At 39.4% G+C, this 14,951-nt stretch overlaps 1 protein-coding gene across 7 annotated transcripts in view; it reads right to left on the bottom strand.

Annotated features, from left to right (window-relative positions):
• The window catches only part of OSBPL3 (oxysterol binding protein like 3), a 196,902-nt gene that overhangs the window by 34,932 nt on the left and 147,019 nt on the right, over window positions 1–14,951 (bottom strand). For 5 of the 7 annotated variants that reach the window (XM_081533859.1, XM_081533863.1, XM_081533866.1 and 2 more), the window contains 3 exons: window positions 9,805–9,939; window positions 6,978–7,071; window positions 2,812–3,062 (listed from right to left, as the gene is read on the bottom strand). In XM_081533859.1, coding sequence (XP_081389985.1) covers window positions 2,812–3,062; window positions 6,978–7,071; window positions 9,805–9,939 — 480 coding nt within the window. The remainder of the gene's footprint in view (window positions 1–2,811; window positions 3,063–6,977; window positions 7,072–9,804; window positions 9,940–14,951) is intronic. The other 2 variants (XM_081533861.1, XM_081533865.1) reach the window with 2 other exon arrangements.

The raw sequence follows: 14,951 nt of genomic DNA, 5'->3' as shown, positions 1-14,951 counted from the left end.
TTGCTCACTTCATGCCTTTGTGTCACATTTTGGCAATTCTCACGATATTTCAAATTTTTCTTTAGCAGTGAAGCACTTTTAAAATTAAGGTATGTGAGTGAAAGTCACTCAGTTGTGTCTGACTCTTTGTGACCTCATGGACTATACAGTCCATGGAATTCTCCAGGCTAGAATACTGGAGTGGGTAGCCTTTTCCTTCTCCAAAGGATCTTCCCAATCCAGGGATCGAACCAGGGTCTCCCACATTGCAGGCAGATTCTTTACCAGCTGAGCCACAAGGGAAGTCCAAGAACACTGGAATGGGTAGCCTATCCCTTCTCCAGAGGATCTTCCTGACCTAGGAATCGAATTGGGGTCTCCTGCATGGGTTAAGAATTTGCCTGCAATGCAGGAGACCCGGTTTGATTCCTGGTTCGGGAAGATCCCCTGGAGAAGGGATAGGCTACCCACTCCAGTATTCTCGCCTGGAGAATTCCATGGACTGTATAGTCCAATGGGTTGCAAAAAGTTGGACACGACTGAGCGACTTTCACTTCACTTGATGTTAAAAATTAAGGTATATATACTGCTTTTTAGATATAAGGTTATTGCATACTTAATAGACTAAGTGTAGTGTAAACATAAGTTTATATGCACTGGGAAACCAAAAAACTCATGCAACTCACTTTATTGTGTTACTTGCTTTGTTGAAGCGGTCTGGAACCAAATACACAATATCTCTGAGGTGTGTCTGTATTCTTTTGGTATTTTGAGAGGGAGGCGGGCAAAAAAATTAAACCTAAGTAGCAATAGCAAATTTTCCTTTCTAATACTGAGTAATAATCTCAATGTTTCTTCTTCTCTGCTTATTTCATAAAGTTTCTTATATTGGGGAAAAAAGCTGGGTACCTTTCATAAATGTTCACTAGTCACATATTTTTCAATGCCTTTTACAAGCTGGACCCACCTTACCACCTCACACTAGAGTGTATAGAACCCTCTAGTGTAGCTGGAGAGCTTATTAAAATCAACTTGTGCTCAGTTCAGTCTGTTCTTGAAACCTGGGTATCTGTTCCTCTCTCTGCTTCCTCAGATGTCTGTTTTCTGATTAGCAGCAAGGTTACACGTCTATATGGAATGCTGAGTCAACCCTGAATCACCTTCACAATTTAATATAACACATGTTGAAAAGAACCTGGAATCATTCATGATGCAGGGGGAGAAGGAAGGGAGGGAGCAGGCAAAACAAAGCATCTTCCCTGTGGGCTGGCAACATGAGAGAGAATCTCTGCAGGGGTAGAGCTGACCCTCATACTTCCAGCAGCAAACCTATTACATGGGCTAGGTTCCTCCCTAATGCTTTTCTGAACTTTCCTTTCTTAAGGTATTGATGCCTTTCCTCAAACTTCTCAAGGTCAAATGACTCCAATCAATCAGCTGACATCCTAAGGGTCTCTAAATTGCTACAAAAATGAAACACCTTTTAAAATGCTTTCATCTTCAAAGTCAGTCATGCTCTTTAAAGAAAAGCACTGTCCCAGAATGATAACTTTTAACACTTTCCTTGCAAGTTATTTACCTCCCTTTTCATAGAAATTCTTTGGGGGAAGAGTAACAAAGAAGACAGAAAATAAACAGCTTGTTTTTCTCTCCTACTCCTATTATCATTAGTATCAAAAAAGAAAATCTTTCTGATGGGTGAGGTCCCTGGAGACAGTATGGGATGAGATGGGATGTCTCTTTCAACCAGTAGTCAAGATTTCCCCTTAATCCTCAAATTACTAAAGAAATTGAAGTTCTAATGAGAGTTTAAACTGCAGAATGTGCACAATTTAGAAAACAAACGCATCCTCCACCAGTGAGAGGGTGATGTCTGGCAAGGTCCCTGGGGCTGGAGGTGAACCCTCCCATTCGGCCAATCAGCAAATGCCCAGGACGGAGATGCTGAATGTGGGGGAGGACACTGATGTGCCAGCATCCCACACAATGAACTTTCTGTTGAGCAGGTAACATACCAGAAGGCAACAAGAGGAAGAGGCACTCAGTTTTGAAGGGCAAATAGCCACAGTCACAGAAAGGTTGAGTTGGCCACAGTCTTATCACAAAGGTACCCTTATCCTCTGTCCCCACAAGACAGGGGAAGGATGAGAAATTCTTGAAGTCCCCTTTATTGGGAGCCCCATTACTTGATTAGAACTGATACTAAGTAGAGAATAGAAGATTAATTTTTCTAGGATGATTTTTATTCTTTAACTTAGTCTATAAAAGCAGAAGTGGGGAAGGGGAATCAACTTTACTCTGATAAAAATTGATTTAAAAATAGTGGCAGGGGGAGAAGAATCTTTCTGATGTGAAAACCTCTTCTGTGACTGAATGATATTTTCTAATAATTCAGGGGCTGACAGGACAATTTCAAAAATAAACCAAAACCTTCTCATGGGAAATTTACCCTGGACAAAACAAAACAAAAAAGAGCTCAAAGAATTAAATTCTCCCCACTCAGGGTAGTAAAAATAAACACTCAAGACAGCCCTCAAGAAATGCTTTCCATCCAGGCAACATCAGAACAATCACATGGAAGGTTCTGGAGAAAGAGGAAGCCCAAAACCACAGAGCAGAACTACCCTCAGGCAGCAGCTGTTACAGGGAAGCCGCCCTCAATGGCCATTCCTGACCAGGTGACTGAAAACAGCCAGGCAGAGGGGAAGCGGAGGTGGCTGGGAAATGAGCCTCTCTGATCAGCAATCTAGGTGGAAAGTAGGACAGGAGCCCTGCTGTGCCCACAACTCAGGTGTGAAGGTGGGCCGGTGAGGTGGCAGGGTGTGTGCTCACCATCCTCTCCAGGGCGCTGGGCAGCTGGGCGGCCTTGTCCAGGAGCTCGCTGTACTCCAGCTCCTCGCAGAGCCTCTGCAGCGTGTTGAGGGGCTCATTGAGCTCCACCGGCATGGCCACCTTAGACAGGTCCTTCCCGATGTTGTTTCTCAGGATGTTCCACAAGCTGATGTTACTGGACTTGGGGCACGGCGCCGGCAAGCACGTCCTTCTTTTGGACTTGGCTTCCCCCCCACTATCGATCACTGGCCCTGAAAGGGAAATCAGCCTGGTTGCCTTATAAGGATTTTCATTTTATTTTACTACTGAAAAGGAAAAAGAAATCCACCTTGCCTAGCAAGTACACAATGATACTGTTAATCTCAATTATCCAGATTATGACTGAAAGTCAGACAATAAAAACAACTTGAGTAGCTAAATGGAGCACCCGAAATTATAAACATTAAAACTCATGGACTTTCTTCACAGGGAGGTCTTCATGCTACTGCTCAAAAGCTAGTTCTTCAGAGTTTATATACACTGAGGATAATATTGGAAACTAGACTGCTATGCCCAGAGTAGGTTACTTCTCATCTCCTTAAACCGTTTAAAAGCACTTCATTTTCTGATAAAAATTTATTAAAATCTTTTAAAAGATCATTTCAAATTCTGATAAAACAATTGTGCATATTACAGAAAAATTATAAAGGAAATAAAAGTCATCCATTATCCCACCACCTAGAAACAGTAGCCATTTATATTGGAGTATTTTCATTTATTGTTTTCTCCATACAGTTCACAATGTTTGTAGAGTTTAATGCTTTGCTTCATTAGTTAAAATAAATATTTTTCTATGCTACCCAGAATTCTTCTAAAACAATTTTAATGAATGTAAAACAATTCCATGCTATGGATAAGCCATAATTTTTTGAATCATTCATGTATTGTTGGACTTCTAGATTTGTTTCAATGTTTTGCTATGATGCAAAAAAAAGTTAATTAATGTACATATTCTTAGATATTTGATTATATCTGATTATTTTCTAAGGACATAAAGAAGTGGGATTATTATGTCTAAGAACTCAAACATTTTTAGACTTCTGATTCATGTGAGCATACTACTCTTCAAAATTTCCCATATATCAGCAAGCATGTACCAGTGTCCATGTTCTGAGGTCATTCTAGGCTTGTCAGCATTCATTTTGAATTCTTGGCAAATCATTAGGTGGACAGTGCTATCTCCTTGTTTTAACTTATATTAAAAAAAATACTATTGTGACTTGGAATGTTTTCATGAATATTTTTTTCTGAATTGTCTGCTTTCCTATTCATATATTAAGACATAATCTTTTGTTTTTATATTTGCTTTACAACGTAATTGCCACTTGACATTTATCTTTACATTCGGCCTACATATCTTTTTAAATGAATGAAACATTTACATCTTAGGTATTTACACCCATCAATTTTTTCATTTGTGACAACTTCCATTACTTTATGCTCTGAAATTCTTTTCCCACCCCAGCACAATCTATTTTCAAAAGAAACCTTTTGCATTACACCAACATATGAGAAAGTGGTATTTTATTTTAAAGTCAATCACTCTGAATAATGAGGCTGCTTTGATGAACAGAAGAATATGAAAGTGAGGTCATGCTTTGAAGTCTCATATTAATCTAAACATGCAATTAAATTCTGAATTTGTTTCAGTTGCTCAACATGGGCAAAAATCAAGTAAACAGCTGCAAATGATAAGCGTCTTTAAAAACAGTGTTCCCTGTAATCTCAAAATACTTCATTTTAAAGAAATATTATACTACTACTGGAGAAGACTCTTGAGAGTCCCTTGGACAGCAAGGAGATCAAACCAGTCATTCCTAAAGGAAATCAACCCTGAATATTCACTGGAAGGACTGATGCTGAAGCTCCAATAGTTTGACCACCTGATGCAAAGAGCCTACTTATTGGAAAAGATCCTGATGCTGGGAAAGATTGAGAGCAGGAGGAGAAGTGGGTCACAGAGGATGAGATGGTTGGATGGCATCACCATCAACAGACATGAGTTTGAGAAAACCCTGGGAGATAGTGAAGGAAAGAAAGACTGGCATGCTGCAGTCCATGGGGTTGCAAAGAGTCAGACATGACTTAGCAACTGAACAACAATACTACTGCTAATAATAATGACTAATACCTGCCTAGCTTTTTACTCTATGACAGTCTTTCATGCACTTTACATATATTATTTCACTTATCCTTTGCAAAAACCTCTTGAGATAAACAGTATTATTAGCCCCATTTTACAGATGAGGAAAACTGAGGCACAGAGACATTGAGAAACTTGCCCTAGAACGCATGACCAGTGAGTGGCAGAGCTGGGATTAACTGAGGAAATCCAGATCCTAAATCTGTATTCTTAACCACTGAACCTCCACACAGCATCCAATGCAGTGACAGAACCAAATACATGCATACTGATTTGGGCAGGTCGGGGAGGGGTATAAATTAATAGGAAACGCTCTAAATACCTAGCCTTTACTAAGGGTTCAAAGAAATTCTAGTGTGGTAATTTATCAAGACCTGGATTCAATCCTGTTTCCTTCTGTAGGAAATATCGTGTCCTAAGATGCAAAGGTTATTTCTACATATAATCTTTTCAGTAGAGTACCGATATGTAGAGATCTAATCTTCCAATTAGTGCCAAAGAAGAAAGCTGGGTTTGGCCCAGTGTTTGTTCAAGCTAAGAAAACAATGGTCAGTAATCTAGCAACATGACTGTGGAAGAGAGAGAGAACTGGCCTTCACCTCTTACATGCTTTTCCTGTCTGGTGTCAACTCAGCACAACTGTGGTCTTAGGTCCTTGGGCAAGTCTTCTGTTCCTAACTTTGACCTCTGAACCCTCTATCCCTTGGTTCCCCTTGTGACCCTCCCTAAGGCCTCAAATAGAAGGAGACTTGGGTGTTTGTCTGTCTTCTTCATCCACAATGAGGGTTCCCATTCAGTGTGGGTGTTGTTTGCTAAGGAAATAACTGATGCTTTCTCATTTCTCTTTCAGTTCACCTCCTTGTTTTTTTACAACAACAAGTAGCATATGAACTTGCTCCTATATGACTGGCCTTTACCTTTGAATCACTGGTTCTCAGACTTTTCCACCAAGGGGTTAATCTCTCCAAAAACAATTCAGGAATGACCCAGAGCATAATGAGCTTCTGACTTCTAGCAGGTATGATGTTGGAAGGATGTTCTTCCAGAAGACAGTAAAATTACCTGTCTTTTTTGTAATCCTTCAAAGAGCAGGCTCTTTGGCATTCAGATAACAGCTCATCATCATTGTATTTCACATGTACATACTGAGCTGGGAAACACTGAAACATAAAAAGGACCTGACGTGGTCTTTGTCCTCCATGTAGATATGAAAAGAGGTGGTGTCCTGGCATAGATAAGCCCACCGACCCCAGGCACACTGAGTACCCAAACCGGGAGTATTTGATGCTACAGGACTCACATAAAAACCTGTTCAGTGGGCAGATTCTTCTTAAGGTAGGTCAGCTTCCTAAACAAGCTTTAGTCTGCTTACTCCTAAATCAGAGCTGTTTGGAGACAGCAGACACTCCAGGTACCCCACGGTTCCAACTCACACTTTCTGGGCATCATTTTCACTCTTGAGATTAACCAGAAATAAAGGGACATCTTAGGGTACCTGAAGCCCTGCCTCCAAGGACATAGCTGTTTGTTACTCTCCAAAGAGTTATCCTGAAGAATCTGAAACTAAATTAGCACTTAGATCAGATCTTTTGCAATATAAGTCCTACATCATGCCTAGACTATGAAAGCCACTAGATACCTGAAGGCAAAGAGCTATATTCTAATATGTTTACAGAAAGTTTAACCACACAAGAAGCATCTGTTATATTAATCTTTGATATTCATAAGATGATTCGTATGCCCTTACTTTATAAAATAGAAATCTGCATGAGCAAATTTATGTGAATGAATACATTTTTCACACGAGTGCCATGTTTCCACCTAGATTATAAAACCGTTGAGGGTGGCAACCACGTCTTAAGTTTCTGATGTAGAACTTGCTCCGTTCTCTGTCTGCAGCAGGTACTCCATATACACTTACTAGTGTTCTGCAAAGATTCAAACACGCAAATAATATTTTGAGATCAAATAACTTAAATCTTACCCAAAGTTTGTCTCTCATTATCCAAATCATTACTGAGATTGTCTAAGGAAAGGTTGTCACTTATGTCACTGACGTATGAATCATCTTCAGAAATCTATGGGAAAAAAGGAAATAATATACATTAGAGTAAACAAGCCCAGATTTCATAAAACTTGTACTTCAAATAATCAAATATCTTTAACCATACATTATAAATCTATAGAAATAATTTTGGGTGCTGTTTTCATTAAGCCCCATACACCAGGCTGCCTAGGAGGTGTTGACAGAAAATATGTTGTTAAAATTCTTACACATTCTTGATGCATTCTGACAAGGACAACACAAGTAAATTCTAGATTTTAGTCATTATAAAAATTCTTATTAATTCAGACTGCTTTTACAGAATTTGTTAGCATTTGAGTAGAATGAATTAAATTTGTCTTTTAACTATCTGTGAATAGAAGACTCTTCTATGGATATGAATAGATAAATAATATTTGTACTTATAGTGGCTTTCCCCACTTTCTTTAGTTTAAACCACTAGGCCATTCAGGTATGACCTAAATCAAATCCCTTATGATTATATGGAGGTGACGAACAGATTCAAGAGAAGAGGTTCAGAACATCACACAGGAGGCAGTGACCAGAACAATAACATAGAAAAAGAAATGCAAGAAGGCAAAATGTCAGAATACTTTACAAACAGCTGGGGAAAGAAGAGCCGTGAAAAGCAAGGGAGAAAGGCACAGATACACCCAACTGAATGCAGAGTTCCAGAGAATAGCAAGGAGAGATAAGAAAGACTTCTTAAATGAACAATACAAAGAAATAGAGGAAAACAATAAAATCGGAAAAATTAGAGATCTCTTCAAGAAAATTGGAGGTGTCAAAGGAACATTTCATGCAAGGATGGACATGATAAAGAACAGAAATGGTAAGGACCTAACAGAGATTAAGAAGAGGTGGCAAGAATACACAGAAGAACTATACAAAATAGGTCTTAATGACTCGAGTCATTAATAGATCAGCAAGTTTGGAAAACCCAGCAGTTGCCACAGGACTGGGAAAGGTCTGTCTTCATGCCAATTCCAAAGAAGGGAAGTGCTAAACAATGTTCAAACTACCGGACACTTCCCATGCTGATAAGGTTATGCTCAAAATCCTTCAAGCTAGGCTTCAGCAGTACTTGAACTGAGAAATTTCAGATGTACAAGCTGGGTTTAGAAAAGGCAGAGGAACCAGAGATCAAATTGCCAATATTTGTTAGATCACAGAGAAAGCAAGGGAATTCCAGAAAAACATCTACTCCTGTTTCATTGACTATGCAAAAGCCTTAGATTGTGTGGATCACAACAAACTGTGGAAAATTCTTAAAGAGACGGGAATACCAGACCATCTTACCTATCTCCAGAGAAACCTGTATGTGGTCAAGAATAAACAATTAGAACCTTACATGGAACAACTGACTGGTTCAAAATTGGGAAAGGAGTACATCAAGGCTGTATATTGTTACCTTGGTTATTTAACTTATATGCAGAGTACATCAGTGCAAGATGCTGGGGTTGATGAGTTACAAGCTGAAATCAAGATTGTTGGGAGAAATTATCAACAACTTCAAATATGCAGATGATAAAGTGAAGAGGAACTAAAGAGCCTCTTGATGAAGGTGAAAGAAGAGATTGAAAAAGTTGTCTTAAAACTCAACATTCAAAAATCTAAGATAATGGCATCTGGTTCTATCACTTCATGGCAAATAGAAGGGGAAAAAGTGGAAGCAATGACAGATTTTCTCTTCTTGGGCTCCAAAATCACTGTGGATGGTGACTGAACCCATGAAATTAGAAGACACTTGCTTCTTGGAAGGAAAGTTACAACAAACCTAGACATTGTATTAAAAAGCAAACATACCACTTTGCCAACAGAGCTCTATACAGTCAAAGCTATGGTCTTTCCAGGAATCATGTATGGATGTGAAAGTTGGACAGTAAAAAAGGCTGAACACCAAAGAACGAGAACTGACGCTTTGGAATTGTGGTGCTTGAGAGTCCCTTGGACTGCAAAGAGATCAAACCAGTCAATCTTTAAGGAAATAAACCCTGAATATTCACTGGAACGACTGATGCTGAAGCTGAACTTCAATACTTTGGCCACCTGATGAGAACAGCTGACTCATTGGAAAAGGCCCGGATTCTGGGGAAGATTGAAGGCAAAAGGAAAAGAGGGCAGCAGAGGATGAGATGGTTGGATAGCATCACAGATTCAATGGACATGAGCTTGGGCAAACTCCGAGAGATACTGAGGGATAGGGAGGCCTTGCTGCAGACCATGGAATCGCAAAGAGTTGGACACAACTTAGCAACTGAACAGCAACAACAAATTAGTCCTCCTATACTGAAGAGCTAAAACGACCAGTACACAACACTCAAAATATAATTATAAGTGAATTATAACAACCATAATAATTATAACAATAAGTATATATTACAAATTACTATAGATCAAATTCAATACTGAAAAAATATATAAGGGGCTAACTTCTGGCCCTGTATTGCAAATAATACATTATCAAACAGCTTATAATCAAAATCATTAAACTACAATTGAAAAAAGGTATAACAAATCAAGTATCAATAACAGAAACCAGGGTGTGCCCAATACTTTCACAACTTTCTCCCCCTAAGACTTTTTATCTTTTTTTGACTTTTGTGCTATAACTTATAAGATGATCCTTAGAATGTAATGATAAAAAGAGGCCACTGAGCTCAGTGTTTCTAAATTATGACTATTTACTGAATGAGTAAAGTGGCAAGAGATTTTGAGGGCAACTAACTGAAAACAGTGCTCAAACCTCATTTTCTGAAGAGCTTGGAGACAACAGAACTTCCTGGGCATCAAAAAACTCTGAGAGAGAGTCAGTGATGGAGAGTCTGCTTTCATTGGAAAGCTGATGAACCAGAGCCCGACTATCATCTCTGGAGTTTTCCTATTGGAAACACAAAACCAAAAATGCACATATTTAGAAACAGTTTCAAGAAAAGCAAAATAAACAATTGATTTTTTTACATAATACACAAGGCCACAGGCCCAGGCTAACAAGCAGCTATAAGCAGAGGGCAGCTTCAGAGTTGAGGAGAGGCAAACCTCACACAAAACACGGTGAGAAGCGAAGGTCTCCCCCAAAAGGGCACCTTGTTTACAGGCACCATTACTGCTCAGACACACACAACAAATCTCAAAGCCAAAAAAAAAAAAAAGACTGTACAGGTCAGTTTTTATTCCACTTAACGCATTATAGACCAGGGGATCTTTGCAGAAACTAACGCTTGTAGCTGGCAACTTGTTATGTAAGTGATATTGATATGTCTCCCGTCAATACCATTTAGGTAACAAAAGATGTATTAACACATCCTTGGTCAATAATGTGTTAAGAGGGGAAAAATTCCAACGCTCTCTGAATCCTCTTATTCTGTACCACTGTAAGATGTTTCTTTTCATCCTAAAATTTCCTCTGAATTGTACTGAATGCATGTCCTTGCAAGGCTGGTTCAGACCAACAGAGCTTTCTCTTGCCTCCATTCTCTCCCAGAGACCAGAGTGCTGCTTCTGAGGCATCCTCTGACAAATAAACAGTATGTTTCAGTCCAGAAGTGCCCCTGGTGGCAGATCATACATTATACATGGATGAATGAGATAAATTCTCTTTGTCTCTTTCCAACCACACTGACTCTGTGAGGGAAGGAAGTCCCCAATCCCATTTATAAGCCTCTCCCTGAACAACATGATAGAACATCAGCATTTTCTTCTCCTGCTGGCCCTCCATCCCCTGAGTCACTGAGTCTGGACATTTCCTATGGGAAGGACCTAAATACTTTGGGAATGTGCTTTCTATGCTATTTGCAAGTGAAAATTTAACTCAAGAAATTGAGCAACTGGACTGTGCTGGTCATAGTAGGATATGATGATGAATAAAACAAGACTTCTGGCCTGAGTAAGCGGTGCAGAGGGTGCACTCAACACAAAAGCACCATGGACATGGGCAGGAAGGAGAGATGGATTCCATTAGGGGGCTTTGGTTGGGGAGGGCTTCACAGAAGAGGTGAGGCCTGATACCTTGAGGAAGGAGAAGGGATTGAGGATGAGATGCTCTGATTCCTTTGAATCAGAGAAGATTGTTGTCTGAACATCCTAACGGCTCACATTTCTCATAGGGCTGATAAAGGAGCTGCTTCTATATTCTTATGTATCTGATGAATGAGTCCCAGAATAACTTGGGAAAGAAATGTTAACATGTATTATGTCTTTTCAGAAGTTTTATGAGAGCAGGACACACTCCTCAGTCTCCTAAGATGAGGATGCTATGACCAGAGGGCCCCAGCATTTGTTCATAATTGATAATATCAAGTGGTCAAGTGGTCGCTTAATGGAATGTTTATCTCAGGAACACATTTCAGTGTATTTCCCTTTCTCTTTTGCTGCTGCTGCTGCTGCTAAGTCACATCAGTCGTGTCCGACTCTGTGTGACCCCATAGATGGCAGCCCACCAGGCTCCTCCGTCCATGGGGTTTCCCAGGCAAGAGTACTGGAGTGGGGTGCCATTGCCTTCTCCACTTTCTCTTCTAGCTGAGGCATTTATTGAAAGATCCTACCCATTTTAACATCCCTACAACCTTCCATCCCAACAAAGACTTACATCACATTAAGATCTATAAATAAGCATCATGGCTGCCCCCTTTAAAGTATAGGTCTCTCCTCAAAAGAGGAGACACAGTAATGAATAACTGAGCTCCCTTAACATTCACTGAAACAACAGAACTGTCCTCTGTCTTTGCTGTGTCACTGCCACCTAAGACTCTAATGATTTATTTACTTGTTCTCCTCATTAATTTATTAACAGTCACTCTGGCTCTTTCTGTATCTCCTTTCTCCTAGGCTGATGGGTCAGAAGGATTTCTTGGCTGGATCAACACTGAAAATAGCACAGCTGGCCCTATCCCTTTCTGCTGTTCCATTACTCCAGCAACTTCCTATTGATACCCACCTACAGCTCCACAGGACTGCAGGAGCCCCTGCCCGGTGTCCTGCACAACCCAGGACCTCATGGATTAAAATACTGATCTAGTCAGTTTAACTCAAGCATACCCCCTTAAGTTTGGAAGGCATGAGTGGTTATCTATTTTTACATCACAAAGAGAGAAATAAACAGAGAAAAGAGAGGGAAGGAAACATATAATCCCATCACACTAAATCAACCACTATAGGCATTTTGATAAATTTCTCTCCAATCCTTTTAATACATATATCTTTGTTTTGAAATAATTGTCATCTATCTATCTAATGTTATAAGCTTCTCCAAACAACACTGCACCATAACTTTTAAAAATTAACATTTTTTTGATGTTAAAGGTAGTATGTGTTTAAAACAGAAAATACAGAAAGATGTAAATAAATATCACTTAAAATTCATCACCCAGGGACTTCCTTGGTGGTCCTGTGGTTAAGATCCTGCACTTTCAATGCAAGGAACATGGGTTCAATCCCTGGTTGTGGAATTAAGGTTGCATAAGCCACATGGTGTATGTAGCCAAAAATTAAAAAAAAAAAAAAATTAAAATTGATCACCCAGATGTGGCCCCTATTTAGCCAATCAGTGTACTTTCTGTATTAAAATATTTGTGTATAGATTGTTTTTAAATTTGAAAAACTGGGGTCACACTGTACATAGTCTTTATTTAGTTTGTCACATTCAATTAACATTATATTGTGAACTTCCCCCCAGACTATTAAAAGTTCTTTGAGACAATGAACTTTAGTTGACAGATTTACCCGAGGTGTGTGTCACAGAGTAATCATTTCATTTATTGGAAATTAAGTGTTTCCAAATTTGTAAAGATGGGGAAGTGGAAGTGTCAGTCACTCAATCGTGTCCAACTCTTTGCAACACCATGGACTGTAGCCCTCCAAGTTCCTCTATCTCTGGAATTCTCCAGGCAAGAATACTGGAATGGGTAGCCCTTCCTGCCCTGCAGAAAGATTCTTTACCGTCTGAGCCACCAAGATGATGAACAGGTTTGCAGATGTGTCTTTGCTTGTATGTCATTAGTTCTTAGAATCAGTTCTCGGGGTAGAATTATTAAAATACTTAAGGCAAAATATATATTACATAATTATATCAAGAAAGAGACACTCTATTTTCTTTGTATCTATATAGCCACCGAATACTATAATTTAGAAAAATGTCTTATTCTAACTGCTTTAATTTGTATTTCTTTGTTAAGAATCAGGTTGAACAGTTTTTTCTTTAAAAAAATAAACAAACTAGCTCTATACGTATAAATGAATCACTGGGCTGTATACCTAGAACTAACAAGATATTGTAAATCAACTCTGTGTGTGTGTGTGTACGCTCAGTCCTAATCCGACTCTTTGCAACCCTATGAACTGTAGCCGCCAGGCTCCTCTGTTCATGAGATTTTCCAGGCAAGAATATTGGAGTGGGTTGCCATTTCCTCCTCCAAGGGATTTCCCCAACCCAGGGCTCAAACCCACGTCTCTTGCATCTCCTGCATTGGCAGGTGATTCTTTTCCACTAGTGCCACGTGGGAAGCCTGTAAATCAATTATGTGCATGTTGTTGTTGTTATTCAGTTGCCCAGTCATGTCTGGTTTGTGACCCCCATGGACTGCAGCACGCCAGGCCTCCCTGTCCCTCACCATCTGCCAGAGTTTGCACAAGTTGATGTCCACTGTGCATGGTAAATCACTAAATCAACTGTGTGCTTAGTTGCTCAGTCATGTCCGACTCTTTGCCACCCCATGGACTGTAACCCACCAGTCTCCTCTGTTCATAGGGATTCTCTAGGCAAGAATGCTGAAGTGGGTTGCCATGCCCTCCTATAGGGCATCTTCCCAACCCAGGGATCGAACCCAGGTCTCCTGCATTGCAGGCGAACTCTACTGACTAAGCCACCGGGGAAGCCCAAATCAACTATAATTCAATTAAACAACAACAACTAGCAGTAGAGATGTTAACACTGGAGGAGGTTAGGTCAGGATACACGGGACCTCCCTCTGCATTTCTTTGCACCTTCCAGTGAACTGATAAATATCACAAAATAAAAAGTAAAAAAAAAAAAAAATTTGTATTTGGTATTTTTTGTGAGTAGGGTCTTTTTTTCTCATTTATTTGTTGAGGGCCTAAGTTACCTGCTCTTATCTGTTAATTATTTACATATCAAAGTCATTACCACCTATTTAGTATTATCTAAGTCTGTCATTTTTCACTGAAAACATTTGTTCCTAGTCTATTATTTGACTAATTTTTTCACACACGCCACTTCTTTTCCTTAAAAAAAAAAAAAATCCAAATCTCATCAACATGTCTTTTGTAATTTTTTCTATTGCTCCCACATTTAGGACATCCTCCCTACTCCAGCCATTTGATAAACATTTAAATCAATATTTTTCCATTTGAATTTAACTCTGATTCACTAGTGACTTATTTTAGGATGCAATGGAAAGATTTAAACTGCTTTCAAGTTGTGTCAGCCTAACTTATTGAAAAATTCATCTCTTTCCTATTGATTTTTGAGTCTTTTCTATCATAAGTGTATTTCATTCTTTTTTTTTATATAAAATGGTGCTATGCCTGAAATAGTTATTTTGTCCCACTCTTACCCCATCACCGCCATATTTTCACTACTGGAGCTTTACCATGTGTTTGATTTCGGGGCTTGGCCTGTCTTTCCTCACTACACAGCAGTATGGTGCTGCTGAGGAGACAAGTGCTTGGGACACAACAGAACTGGACTTAAACCCCAGCTCTACCCTTTACTCGCTGTGTACCCTGGAAGAAGTTATTTAACCCCTCTGGGCTTTAGTTTCCCTGTCTCTAAAATGAAACTACCATCACCTATCTCATAGAATCATGATTAAGATTTTATGAGATAACACATTCAAGTGTATGTGCAATATAGCAAATAGGCAGTTAAAAGAATCT

This window comes from Giraffa tippelskirchi, chromosome 10, assembly GCF_054371585.1.
Source record: "Giraffa tippelskirchi isolate mGirTip1 chromosome 10, T2T-mGirTip1v1.2.pri, whole genome shotgun sequence".
In the NCBI taxonomy this organism is placed as follows: domain Eukaryota; kingdom Metazoa; phylum Chordata; class Mammalia; order Artiodactyla; family Giraffidae; genus Giraffa; species Giraffa tippelskirchi.
The sequence above is the reverse complement of the archived record's forward strand: the minus strand, read 5'-3'. Positions and strand labels throughout refer to the sequence as shown.